This window comes from Harpia harpyja, chromosome 6 (genome assembly GCF_026419915.1).
Source record: "Harpia harpyja isolate bHarHar1 chromosome 6, bHarHar1 primary haplotype, whole genome shotgun sequence".
Lineage (NCBI taxonomy): Eukaryota > Metazoa > Chordata > Aves > Accipitriformes > Accipitridae > Harpia > Harpia harpyja.
The window spans coordinates 55,021,210-55,035,762 of NC_068945.1; the positions used below are offsets into that span (position 1 = coordinate 55,021,210).

Consider the following 14,553-nt stretch of genomic DNA (forward strand, 5'->3'; position numbering starts at 1 on the left):
TCCGTCTTAGAGCCGGCTGGTATGGGCTCTCTCGAACACAGGGGAAGCTTCCAGCAGCTTCTTACAGAAGCCACCCCTGTAATCCCCCCGCTACCAAAACCTTGCCACACAAAACCAATACATTATAATTTATTATAAATTTTAGTATTTATTTTCTGTATTTTGTTTTTCTGGAATAACTGAAATTTTAATTAAAGTTTTACTGTTTAAGTTTATAAAACATCAGGAGGAGAAACTTCACACATATTGTAAATGTCTGATATCTTAACTATTCTGACTGTGTCAAACGGAGGATGATAGTTGCTTGGCTGCAAGTGATAATACCTGATGTAAATATTCTGTTAGAGTGAAACAGCAAGATAATAGATAAAGACAGCTATTCCAGGTAGAATTTGTAAAATGAGATGCTTAAATTACCAATGGTGTATTTTGCCTCATGAGGTTTTGGTAACGACTACTCTGTTTAATACAGTCTGAAAATGATGGGCAGTATTCACAGTATGTGTATGTGAGTGTGTGTGTGTAATATTAAATACTGACACTCTACTTGTGACTGGGAGTTGCAGATGCTCAGAACATGCCTATCGGTGTGGTTATTGATGTTATTTTGCTCCTTGCAGAGGAGAAGGGAGAATGACATGAAAATTATGACATTTCAGCTGAATTTTCCGGAGTGACCTTTAGCTAATGATGTTTGGGGCCCTGCAGAGTTCTCAGAGAAGGTTATTCCTATGTCAGGGTGCCTAGTGTCTCTCCAGTTCTTGGGAGAAGTTAATCTCATCACTAGCAAAATGATGGTCCTTGTGCTTGTCTGTTTTCTGTAGAGCATTTATGAATGCAGCCCCAACCAATGCAGATCTGGGGGGTTCCATGAACAAGAAATACTGGAAGTGATTTAGAAGTCTTTTCCTTCTTCCATTTGTTCCCTGTTATTCCTTTGGGGCTTCTGTTACTATAAAGGATTGCCTAAAACATAGCTTATTAGTTGTGTCAAGCTAAGGCATCCCCTGGGTATTTCTGCAAAGCTCATGTAATTCCAGAGTTGAATGACTGTGTATTCACCTGTAATGTTTGAAGGCTGCTGCCAAGCTTGAATGTAGTTAATTGCAGTCAATATTTTTGAATGGCTTACTAATAGTGATTTCATACTGAAGTGTCATTCCTAAACTTTGCTCATTTTTACTAGAATAGGAGCACTGCACATAAAATTCCCAAATGAGTTGTTAAATTGTAAACTGAATTATGGTGCTTAGAAAGACTTGGTTGTATGTGTTACTCTCTCTAAATTGACATGCTAAGGCACATGGAAAATAGGGAGGTGATTGGTGACAGCCAGCATGACTTCACTAAGGGCAGATCGTGCCTGACAAATTTGGTGGCCCTCTACAATGGGGTTACAGTGTTGGTGGATAGGGGAAGAGCAACTGACATCATCTGCCTGGACTTGTGCAAAGCATTTGACACTGTCCCACATAACATCCTTGTCTCTAAATTGGAGAGACATGGATTTGACGGATGGACCACTTCCTGGATAAGGAATTGGCTGGATGGTCACATTCAAAGAGTTGCGGTCAATGGCTCGATGTCCAAGTGGAGACCAGTGATGAGTGGCATTCCTCAGGGGCCGGTTTTGGGACTGGCGCTGTTTAACATCTTTGTTGGCGACATGGACAGTGGGATTGCGTGCACCCTCAGCAGGTTTGCTGATGACACCAAGCTGTGTGGTGCGGTCAATGCGCTGGAGGGAGGGGATGCCAAGAGGGACCTTGACAGGCTTGAGAGGTGGGCCTGTGTGAACCTCATGAAGTTCAACAAGGCCAAATGCAAGGTCGTGCATATGGGTCGGGGCAATCCCAAGTACAAATACAGGCTGGGCAGAGAATGGATTGAGAGCAGCCCTGAGGAGAAGGACTTGGGGATACTGGTGGATGAAAAGCTGGACATGAGCTGGCAATGTGCATTTGCAGCCCAGAAAGCCAACCGTATCCTGGCCTGCATCAAAAGAACTGTGACCAGTAGGTTGAGGGAGGTGATTTTCCCCTTCTACTTTGCTCTGGTGAGACCCCACCTGGAGTACTGCGTTCAGCTCTGGGACCCCCAACATAAGAAAGACATGGACCTGTTGGAGCGAGTCCAGAGGAGCGCCACGAAGATGATCAGAGGGCTGGAGCACCTCTCTTATGAAGACAGGCTGAGAGAGTTGGGATTGTTCAGCCTGGAGAAGAGAAGGCTCCGGGGAGACCTTCTAGCAGCCTTCCAGTACCTAAAGGGGGCCTACAAGAAAGCTGGAGAGGGACTTTTTACAAGGGCCTGAAGTGATAGGACAAGGGGTAATGGCTTTAAAGTGAAAGAGGGTAGATTTAGATTTAGATGTAAGGAAGAAGTTCTTCACTGTGAGGGTGGTGAGGCACTGGAAGAGGTTGCCCGGAGAGGTTGTGGATGCCCCATCCCTGGAAGTGTTCAAGACCAGGTTGGATGGGGCTTTGAGCAACCTGGTCTAGTGGAAGGTGTCCCTGCCCATGGCAGGGGGGTTGGAACTAGATGATCTTTAAGGTCCCTTCCAACCCAAACCATTCTATGATTCTATGATGATTCTGTGCCACATAACTACGTATTCATAGTTAATTCTTTATCAATTAAATACAGCACTGTTTAGTTGTTAATTAAGATTTGTAATCTTCGCTTCCAGTGAGCTAAATGTGGCTGCTGTTGATCCGGACCTGAGTTTAGCTGTGGCAAAAAATGTGGCCAAGACCATTCAGCTCTACAGTGTAAAGTCTGAGCAGCTTGTAAGTAATTTTAAATTTCTAAAAAATTATGTTTTACTGTGTACAATGTTCTGGTTTTTGTAGATTTACAACATAACAGTATAGCAATCTAGACAGACAAAACCTTCGAATTGGCTTTCCATTGTATTTGGAAACATTTTCAGTTAAATTCTGCCTTCGGATAAACACAGTCTATTGATAGCAGTAAAATTTGTATGTATAACTCCAAACGGAATTTGCCATATTAATTTAAAAAAACCAAAATTGTAGTTGTCGTTAAGTAAAATTAAGACAATTCAGTTCAGTTTAATATTTACCAACATTTGATATTCCATCAGTTACATGATACATCATCTTTATGGCATTAAAATCTGGACTATTAGAATATATTTTTTCACTATTTGCATCAAAATTTGCACATTTTTTCCATATTTTTATTATTTGCCGTATATTTAACTGACCCTTGATTTGTTTGCATTTGTCAAATGCTTCCAGTCATTTGCTCTGCACTGTTATCTAGTGTTAAACTGAATAGAGGAAGGATCCCCAAAGCCTTATCCTTTGGGTAAGGATCCCCAAAAAGCCAATGGATAGTACAGTGAATGATGTTGTCATCATATGAAAAAACAATATTTAAGATCAACAATTTTGTTGTGAAGTCTGTTGCTGAAATTTTAATATTTTTCTTATGAAGAGATGAAAATTAATTTTTGCAATACACAGACCCACAAGAAATGACTAACTACTTGTATTTGTAAACAAGATTCTCACTTAACACTAATTTTGAAAGCAAATTCAGACTCTGGTGACATTTATTTACAATATGGTTCATTTAAAGAGAGATACTTGCTGACAATTTTTTGTAACAATTGGCTACAAAACATTGCAGCAATTAAGTTAGTATGGATTCTGTTTACCTTTTAGACACCTGCTGTCTCTGAATAGATTTAAAAAAAATAGAAATTCAGTAATACATACCTTGTTTACCCTGTCTGTTGGATGAATTGTATTGGAAGTTTGCAAACTAGTGTAAGGAAGAGGAATGTAGGTGAAGCAGTCATGGAGGCTATAAAGAATATTTAAAATTTTAAAATAAAAATATGTGTTTACATTATTTTGCTATATATTTAGAGCATAGTGCTTAAGTTGGGTCTTCCTTTAAAGACACAGAATCATGGCTTCCTAATTTCAGACTGAAATTTTCTCATGAAAGAAATCAGGATTTTTAGTAGGTTGCGAGAGTCATCATGAGTAAAAAATATTACACTTGTGTCTCTATTTGTCACGGAGTGCGGCATCAAATAGTGGCATTCAACTGGAAAAAAAAAAAGACATATCAGCTGTAACTGAAAGCACCAGGTCTGTTGTGCTCATGATCTCTGTTAGAGTTTGTATCTGGCCAGTGGCTTGTTCGAAAGTGTACCTCATTTTGTGATCAGCCAGCTGGCAAATTCTTAAGAAACCCTGAAAAAAAGGATGTGTAGAAATCAGCTGACAAGTATATGATTTGAGGCTTTGTATTAACTGACCTTAAACTAAAAGAATGTAGGAGTAAAGAGGGAGTCTGAGCCCTTGAACTTCTTGAATTTGACAACAGAAAATAAAACCTGAAACTTTGAAAAACTAAGTGACAGGATTAGTCAAACTGGCAGAAAGAACATGAATGTCCTTCAAGAATATACCTGCAAATTGTAAAACAATATCAACTACATATCGCACAGCTACATTTTTTTTTACTTTTTTTTTCTTTCCTTACTGATACACATGTTACAAAATTAAAAACTGGAAGGGCTCAAAACAGTTGCTCAAGGTATAGGTGGATAGTGCCATCTTTAAAGTGCTAAAATATCATACTTAGCCTCCAGCTGCCTCTCCAGAAGGGCATGGCTCTCCCATTTGTCCTGTGCCATGCTTGCCAGCCCTGTGGATATAGTCTAGAACATCTTAACTCTTTTTTTTGTACCTATTTTTGAGCAGACAGATTGAGCCTGAAATGTGTACCATGTGTAGAACAGGAGCTATGTCAGACAGCACTGTTTCATTATGTTTTAGTGGTGTAGCCAAGAATGCAATCTTCATTCAGTCTTGCAATCCAGCCTCCAATGATAGCTTTCTAAAGCTGAGAAGGGTGACCATGTAACATTTCCGCTCAGATGCTTCATTTCTGATAGCTGTAGTAGAGCAGTGCTAAAGATGGAAATTTAATTTCCTGGAGGAATTCACAATTGAGTTCTCTTCCAAATTAAAAGTAAACAGAAGAATCTCAGTATTCTCAGTGAAGGAAGGTTGGGGAGGGCTTTTAAGAGTCATTAGAATTTTTTTTTTTTAATGTTGTTGTAATATTGCAGGTAGATTTGAATGGTGAAAAAGTGAAATATGCAATCCTAAGAATGTTCAGACATTCTGATGTCAGGGGTTTTATTTATTCACAAAAAAAGGAATTGTAATTCACTAAGATTTCATCACTGTTTCTCCAGTTAGCTTTATATAGGACAAATAACAAGAAAAATGTTATTTAAGACTCAAAGACTTTAACTTTGAGTAAAAGCAGCAGCTAGCAATTTGTACATATAGTACTACAACAAAAACAAGTAAGAAAAAATGGCCTCTTCCTGTGAATCCAAAACATTTGTTTGTGTTACTTGTGACTTTGTACACTGCTGGCTTTTGGTTTTCAGCTTTCTCCGCACCAAGAACTAGCTGTTGCTGTGCCTGAGACCTATTCTTGTATTAACCAGTTCAAATGATTTCAGAGAAGATATAAATAATCCTCTGTGAGCAGTAGGTAGATACATTCTGCTGTTGGGAGAATCTTTAGCTAACGCCTTGCTGATGCTTGATGTGGTTGGTGTATGCCATGAAGCGTTCAGAATTATTGTCCTAATTTCAATCAGTATAATTGCAGATATTCTTACTATACAGAGTTTGAAGGGATAATTATACATTGCACTAAATTAAAAAAAATATTTCTGTTAATTTAAGAATATTACCTTTCAACTTCACCACCCTTCCTGTGTTTTGTTAGGTGATGCTGAGGAAGGGTGCTTGGTATATTTTCTCTGTGCCGTTATTGGTTTGTCTCTTCTTATTCACATTTTCTCCAAAATAGGCAGCCCAAACAACTTCATAACGATTACAGACACCGTGAGATTTCCATTTAGTCACCATTTCTACATCCTTCTCATTCCAGATTGGAAGAGAGATTAACAAATCTGATCATCATGTTTGGGATAGGAGCAAAATTTTTCTCTTCTGTGTTTGCACACTGTAATCCATTGCTTCTTTGTAACATAATGGCTGCTTATTGAGCCAGGTTTTGTTCACTAACCACGTTTTCATGCAAGTGAGGTAGCCCAGATGAAAAAGAACACTAACTTTTCTCCTTGATTTAAGAGTTTTCCAGAGGTCATCCATTCCCATTTGCAAATACCTGAAGTTACCCATCTTGATTGACACATATAACATGTTGTGCTCTTGTTTAACTGGCCGCATAAGGAAAATCAGCTCTTCCATCAAATGCTAACAATAAGTACAGTGGAGGGAAGAGATTAATGAGAAACCAGTAAGTTGCATTTCCTGAAAACAAAGAAAAAGTTGAGTAATTTGGAGTTTTTGGGGGAATCCATGCTGCTTGACAGAAGATAGGAGCTCACAAATCTGCCTTCTAGAGAAATTTTTACCCACTTGTATAACTGATAGTTGGGAAGAGGTGTAAAAGAGAGCTTATATCTCACCAGCATCTTCATTAGATGCCTCTGACATGGCAGCAATAATTACATGGCAGGATCCTCTAGGGCAGTGGTCTCTATACTTTTGTGGTCATGCATCCCTATCAGTAAAAACTTTTTGAGCATGCACCCCCATTATATATATACTTCCTTATTTGTAAATTACATACATATACTATTGAAGTTCTCATATTTTCTTTCTGCACCCCAATGGATTGTCTTCCATAACACCTGTGGTGCATGCACCCCACTTTGAAGACCACTGCTCTAGGGTAATACTCTGCAGTAATCTTCCTTAATAAGAAGTGAACAGATTTTGGCTGTCCATTTTTGGAAGAGATGCCTGGTTGATTGCAGAAGTATTTTGAATTCATGTTTGATTCTGTTCATATGCTACTTTAAATCAGATTCTCATTTATGTATATAAAAATGAAAATGATAGTCACCTGTTGATTAGAAGTGATACAAAACTGTATTTCGCCAGTTGATTACCTGTAATTTTGTCATTTACTGAGCTGAATTTTAAATGTACTTGAAATGTTGTGATTTCTCTCATAATTAAAAATCTCTTCGTTGCAACTTTGCAATCACAATGTTTTGGTTTGCCTGTTGATAGAGCTATTTCTCTTGCTGATACTTAGAACTGGATGTCTTGCGGAGAGGAGTCATGAAACATTGAGGGTTAAAAGCTCTGAAAGTTGACAAGATGTGTACTTTTGCCAACAAGCAGAAAAATAAATTGCAAGATCCATTGTCCTTATAGAGGTTGAAGATGGAAGAGCCCTATTTTGCTATCTAGTCTATTCCCTTCCCAGCACAGGACTATTTCAAACAATATTTATTGTTGAGGTTTTTGTTGCATTCTTTCTGTTTTTAGAGTGATGATTTCAGTTACCTCATATATTGTGAGTAGAAATGTAAGTACTGTATGTTCTCTTACTTTTGTGCTATTTCTGTTCAGCTTGGCATGTGGGTGGACTGAAATATACTAACACACCCACCAAGTGCACATAGATGAAATGTGTTGTGCTGTGAACGTGAAAATGCAGTTGTTTAGAGAAGATGCGATTCTCCTACTTTTTGAACCCGGAGACCTCTACTAGTTTCATCCCTAGAGTTACAGTCATCCTGTCAGACTATCTTTATTAATTGCAATCAGAGTCCCACAGCAATCCTTCCTGTCTTGTCTTGTGGAGGCTGTGTCTTGCTGCCTCCTCCCACCATAAGGCATCAGAGACAAAGTGGCCTGGTATCTTTTGGCCAATAAACAAGCAAAGAGTAATTTGCAGAAGCAGGATTGTAAAAATCAGGTTGTCCACTTGCTTTTCAGAGTGGGTGGGGGTGATTACGCTGGCAACTTCTGGTGGATCAAACTATCTTAAAAAACATTTTTGTATGTGGATATGTAATGGTATGCTTACACGATTTAGGCAAACACAAACTCACTCTGCTGTGCTCTCAGATGGTGGGACACATTTTAGCTCCAGTCCAAGCCAGGGTGACCAGCTCAGCCTTGGCACCTTGCTGAGCGCAACCCTCTCATTCAGCCTGGAGCACAACTGGAGCAAGTTCATGTCTGCTTGAAGTACAGGCAAAGCAAGAATCTGCATGGCCATATTACGCTAGGCAGATTTATCCTAAGGTTAGGGTAGATAAGGCTAAAATCAGTGGGAGTTGTGATTGCCTATAATTGGAGAGGTTCCTAAATATGGAATATTGTATTTTATGGAGTAATATGTTTCAGAAAAGTTTGTCTAAAAAAAGGATCTTTCCAACAGACAAGATGCTGCAGGCAGATGATATAATGGAGATGTTTCCCACTGTCAGACTTGTAAGCAATCATAAAGAGGAAGCACTCAGAAGATGGAGAAGGAGAGTGGGTGTAATGAAGGAGGACGGAAATAGAGAATTTGAATCATTTTTTTATTCCCTTAACTAAGTGTGGTTGGAGTTGTGTCATACATCTTATAAAAGTTGATGAATGAGGTGGAGGCCCGAAATACAGGCTGTGGGCAGTGCTCTGGGAGAGCTACTTATCTATCCTTTGCCCACAGCTCATGGTAGAGGCTTGGCTTCTCATCAGGATTTTACCCTGGGCAATGGCTGTGGGATTTTCTGATCATCAGGTTTGCCTAGTATAAGCCACTTGGAAATTTTTAAGCACTGTACAGAGAGCGCAGTCCTTCCTGGCATTTTGAAGAATTCTTCCCCAACCTTCTTAAGAAAACATAAGGTGACACTTGGTCTATTTTATATATTTCAAAGTTAAAATGCTAAAGACCTGGTAATAGAAGTGAATTCTGAGATTAATGATTAAAGAGAAGACATAAGTGCCTCAAAAATTAGAGTCCCTGCACCAAAGTTCAAACAGTTGTCCCATATCTTCAAAGGGAATTGATTCACGTATTGAAGACCTCTGGTACCAGACACGCCAAAAGGCAAAATGAGAGAGAACTTGCTCTTCTGATCCCCAAAGCAATGGAGCACTGTACACTTGGGACACAAAGAAATTTGTATGGATTTGCTTTGGTGAATGAGGTTTTTAGATTCTGGGTTGTTCTGAGGGAAAAGTCAGCATCAGCTGATATCTGTGATAGAGAGTAGGCAGCCTCTTTCTCACTATCCTGGATCTCAGTAGTATATTGAGATTTATTTACATTTGCTTAAGTAAATATCTGAGTTATGTAATGTTATACATGGTTTTAGAACATGCTCCAGTTGCACAGTACTAGAGCAGTAATATGAGCACTAATATGTGGGTACTCAGCCAAGTAGAAGAAGGTTCTTGGGAAGTAACTGGGAAGCTTTGATTTAGCCTGATATTGTTTTTCAATACAATGGTGAAACTGGATTTCAGATGATGTAAAACAATTCTGAATATTTAATTGGATTGATGTTTAAATGTAAAGTGACTCTGACGTAAAAATTCTATGATTAAAACTAATATACATTATTTCTAAACTTTATTTATTCTGAGGGTTTACTGAGATCTGCTTTTCAATTAACTGGTCCTAAATAGTGTAACTGGGACTGTGTTATTGTAAAGTAATATCTGTCATAATGATGAGTAACATGTACTTGATGGCAGATGTTTTTAAGTGCATTATTGTTTAAGAAAGTAAATACCAAAAAAGAGCATAAGAAGTAGAAAAATGTAACAATTGTTGTTTCAACCCCTCCTTCAGAGTCAAACGCTGATATATCCCAATCACTCACTGCTTGTCCCCAAATGGTCTGGATTTGCTTTTGAAACAGAGTACGGGTGTGGAAAGAAAAATATATAACTGTCCTCAGAACAGTAAATGGAAGTAAGTAAATGAGCTTAGTCTCATCTGTTTGAAGGCAAATTTGTATCATCGAGACTTGTTCTGATTAGTGTTGGCCTTACTTCAAGGATCAGCAAAAAGTGTCTGGTTTTGCTGCAGAAAGACTGTGTATTAAGTTGCTCCACACTGTCACCCTGATGTTTATGTTAATGTCTGCCTCTCTCAGTTGATAGTACAAGGTCAGTAAAGGTTTATGATTGACACTCAGGACTTAATTTGCCATCCTAGCTGTGAACTCTCTTAGTCTCCAACATGGGATGTAACAGTAATGTCTATATTAGCCAGCGAAAGGTGTCTGGGAACATTCCTGGGCACTGTGGCCAGCCGGTGCAGGACAGCCTGCCTCAGGGCTCCTAAGGGCTGCCCTTCCCCAAGCACGTGGCTGCCTGCCAGCACCCTTTTCAGGGATAGTCTCTGCAATATTGCCTCTCCTGAGCTGTGGCTGGAGATTATTTGGGAAAGTGGTTGTTGGCCCAGCCAAAAACTTGCTAATGACTGTCCTAACAGTTTAGCGGTACAGATGATCATGTGCCAGATCCAGGAACCTTTCCTGGCACTGTTTAATTTATTGCTATGGGTGTAGCCAATATGTGAATGAGACTGAATGAGAGCGACATGCAAAATCTGTTCAAGAGGAAGCTTAAAATGCTGGCAGATTGGGGTAATTTTTTTCTTGCATCTGGAATTCATACTTTCTTACTTAGGAGGTAAATAAATCTCTAAGGCAAAAGTTAGGAGATGCTGATTTCTTCTATACTAACATTCCTTTTGGTCTTAAGATTTTCTTAGATTGCCAGAGCTTCAAAAGATATGCTTTCCTAAACATGTTTTTCTATCTGTGATGCTTGTCAGCCATACTTGACTTATTTTCAAATAGCATTTGGTGTTTCTACCAGAGCTTTAGTCCTTGAAAAGAGCACAGTTGTCTTCGGCGTTGTGGCTAGTTGGCAACTCCAAATATTGCTGGATGGGTGCAAGAAAACCTTGGATATTAACTCTTTTCAGGAGTTCGACACTTTCTTCAGGTAGCCAAATATTTCTTTGGGCCAACTCAGATTACACCTTTTTGGATGCCAGTGCAACCAACCCCTTCTGTAATTTAATATTCTATTTTTAGTGAATGTAATGGATGGAGATACAGGCTGAGGAGCATCTATCTATCTGTCATGTTCAGATATTTTTAGAGCACTGATCTTTGTAATGCTGATCAGCACCAAATGCATTACATAAGATTAGCATCAAAATATATATAATGGAAAGTCAGCTCTGCTGCACTTGTTCTTAAATTATTTTTAGTGTTGCCCACAAAACTTGTATGGCTCAGTGCATTATCTTGCCATTGTGCTCTGTCTCTACCCTATAGGAATAATTTTTAAAGATGAATTTATCTTCTCTCAGACCTTTTCAATCACAGGTCTCCTTCCTGAGGCTTCACATAAGATTGTCAGTCAGTGATACACATTATGAAGATTTTAATAAATGCCCACTTTCCACTAGGACTGAAACTGAGACAAGCAGTTTATCTTTCATCATCCTTTAATCCAGTTTATGTTTGAACTTGTGATTTACAGGTGCAAGATTCCAAATTCTGCTTTACTTACATCCCCAGCTACTGTTCTGTTCTTTAATGCTGCTCAGGTGGCTTAATCTTTTGCAGGTACCCATAATGATCTTTTCAATTTTCCACTTTGAGCAGATATTCAGAATTAGTATTTCCCTATTAAGTATCTCTGGTCCACTAGCTAGCCATTTAGAATGGGTTGCAATAGATTATTTGCTAGATTTTTGGAGTTTAAAGAGGCAGACTGTGAGAAAACAGACCATATTCTTCTCACACCACTTTAGAAAATTTATTTTTGTCTTTCAAATTTTCTGCAAAAAGCTGATCCTTTCCTTTGAGTGTGTTTAAAAACTAGTTTGTAATTACTGAGGTTTAAAATAGATCTCAACTTTCTGCACGTCCATCTCATCATCTTTGTGATGTTGTGGCAGATGAGTCTTGATTTTTTTCATGACTTCCTTCTTTGTGTGTTTATGGTGCATCTGATATATGATAGTCGATAGAAAATAGTCTGCTGTTTGGTTTTGGTGATGTAGTTTTGAAAGCATAATTCTTTCATGCCATGGCTTCACAAATCTTCCAGGATCTCTCTTCCTGAGATTACAATTTATGTGCTCTGATCTTAGTTTATATTTGACTGTTTAAAACCAATCTCAAACTTATTAATGCTTCTCCTTGGTTTATAAACCTTGTTGCAATAAAGAGAATGAGGAAAGAAAATGCTAGAACGCCAGGTGGAATAGAAAAACAACAATTAATTCATCTCAAGCTCCGAGCTGAGAAAGAGACAGCATCTTTACAAGGAATTTTCGTAATGTCATTTGTAGAAGAAAAAGTGTCTATCATGCTTGATCAGGAGAATGAAGATTTAAATAAGCTGTTTTCAGTTGGTTATTTAGATGATAAGCAATATGAATGGCGTATTTTTGTCCAGAATCTAAAAGGCTAAGTGTGTTATAACTGATCCGGAGACTATATTGGAGTGTCTTGGCTCCATCAGTGAAATTGTTAAGAAAAGCAGAAATGCAAAGGAAGATAGGATTTAAAAGTTTAAAAATTGCAATGATAAAACAGTTGGATGAGAAGGATCGGTTCTTAGTTTTCTCTGAGTATACACGGAGATAGAAATTTTTTCTGAACCTTTTGATCTATACTTAGTGGTTGACTAGGAAGAGGCAGAGAGAGGTGGGACTAAACAAGTTCTCTATTGATTGTGCCCCTGTCTGCCTAGTGGCAATGAAAAATATCCATAATGTGTTGCAAGAAAAAAAGATACTGATCTAGGAGGGCTATAATTCTGGTTTCTTCTAGGGAAATGAAAAAAATTAAAACCTCATTTATGGAGGAAAGCATTTGTTGGGTCGGCTTTAGTCATATGTATTCCTAAGGAGAAATGTACCTTACACCAACCCAAAACATTGTTTTGCTCATTTAATTTATACAAGTTTCCCAAATGAAATATGCTATAGTATCAGGAAGATGGATGTGAGCTGCATCTCTGTTAGGATGTTTACTGACATAACTGTGTGGTTTGGGGTATCTGTGTTCATTTTTTGTCCACCCATGCTCTTATCTGACATAGCTAAATGTAACTAGCTGAATAATTCAATGAAGTAGGGGAGAACGGGGTGGAGAGGGAGGGAGAAAAGATTTCTGGAATCAAATTCTTCCAGTGAAGGGAAAATACTGTTCATGCACTAGAATTTTGGCACCAGATTTTAACTCCAGCAAATTTATGAGGCCTGTGATGGTTTTGAATTAAAAAGTATAATGAATTCTTATTGTAATGACATAAAGTGATTGCCTTTTTTATTATGTGATCTTATAAGAATTAATTCATGTCTCATATTAGATGGTGTTATATTGAATTGTGAGCTTTCATTTGCGGGTGAATCACTATTCAGGACATATTCCAACAATGAGATTTGTCTGACAGTTCCAGGGAAGTGTATCTAGTCCTCCTGTCTAAATGTCGAATATTGTGAACTTCAGATGGAAGTATGAAGTGTAGTAAGCTCACAAATCATCAAGAACAGTAGTGAAATGAGACTTTGGGAAAGGTTTTCTGTAAATAATAGGTCAGTTACAATGGTGTAAGTAATGTGAAAGATTATATTTTCCCCAATTCTTTTTGAGATACATGAATTAATTGTATTCTACCAGTACCTTGAAGACATGGTGTTACTGTCATTGAAAAACTTGTATCTATGCTACTTAAATGAGAACCCAAAAATATGAATTCAATATTTGGCACATTAAGGGAATTCATTAATAGGTATTTAAATAGAATGTGTGGGAGGCTATTATATACTAAAATAATTTCAGAATAATTACTGTTTCACTGTACAGTGATAAAAGCTAAAGATGGCAGTAGGTCTAATTTAAAAATAATCAGAAGTCAGCTAAGGTTTTCTAATTTTTTTTTTTTTTTTGATGGAAAGATCAGAAGTGTTTTGTTAAAACAGTCATTAGGAAGCTACTTATATTGGTCAGAGAATACATAGAAATACCTAGCTCATACGTCACTTAAAAAAGCATTTAAACTTTTAAAAATTGAATGAAACATCTAGAGGAGAAAGTTGCATTAAAAAATAACTTCATGAAACATTTTCTTCATTCTCATGTTGTCTTTTGCTGGTTAGATCGTGACTCACATAACAAATGTGTGATTTTTTTTTTTTTTTTTTTTAAAGAGATACTGGCTAAACTCCAGAAAGAATCATCCAAGCATAAAAGGGTGGTTTTGAGAGTACTATGTACTTCATTTTATCTTGCTGGGAAAGTGGTTAAAAGACTTCTTTAGATCTAGCATGTAATTTTGCTAACAGGTAGAAAAAGAGCAAGACTGTACAATCCTTACAGTATTTTCTTATAGTGCACTCTAAGTTAGTTCATACCAAATTAGATTCCATCATTCAGAAATTAATTTGGTTAAATGTATGTTGATATGGTAAAGGCTTTGGAATTTTTCAATTTTGGAACAAGTCTAATGAGAGTTGGACAATGTAAAGCTCATTTATAACCTTCTGCAGGCTAGAATTATTCTAATCTCAATTAACACCTGGACTTGATACCAAAAAAGGCAGATGGCAATTAAGTTGATTATATTTTTTATGTGTAGGTGAATATCACCCTACCATGTTGGACTGGCCTCACGTGTCTTGGGGATG

General features: G+C 37.8%; 1 protein-coding gene across 1 annotated transcript in view; it reads left to right on the forward strand.

Moving 5' to 3' along the window:
• COG5 (component of oligomeric golgi complex 5) overlaps window positions 1–14,553 on the forward strand; it is a 194,938-nt gene that overhangs the window by 147,044 nt on the left and 33,341 nt on the right. Inside the window, exon 14 of the mRNA XM_052789451.1 lies at window positions 2,690–2,789. Within this exon, the coding sequence (XP_052645411.1) occupies window positions 2,690–2,789 (100 nt within the window). The remainder of the gene's footprint in view (window positions 1–2,689; window positions 2,790–14,553) is intronic.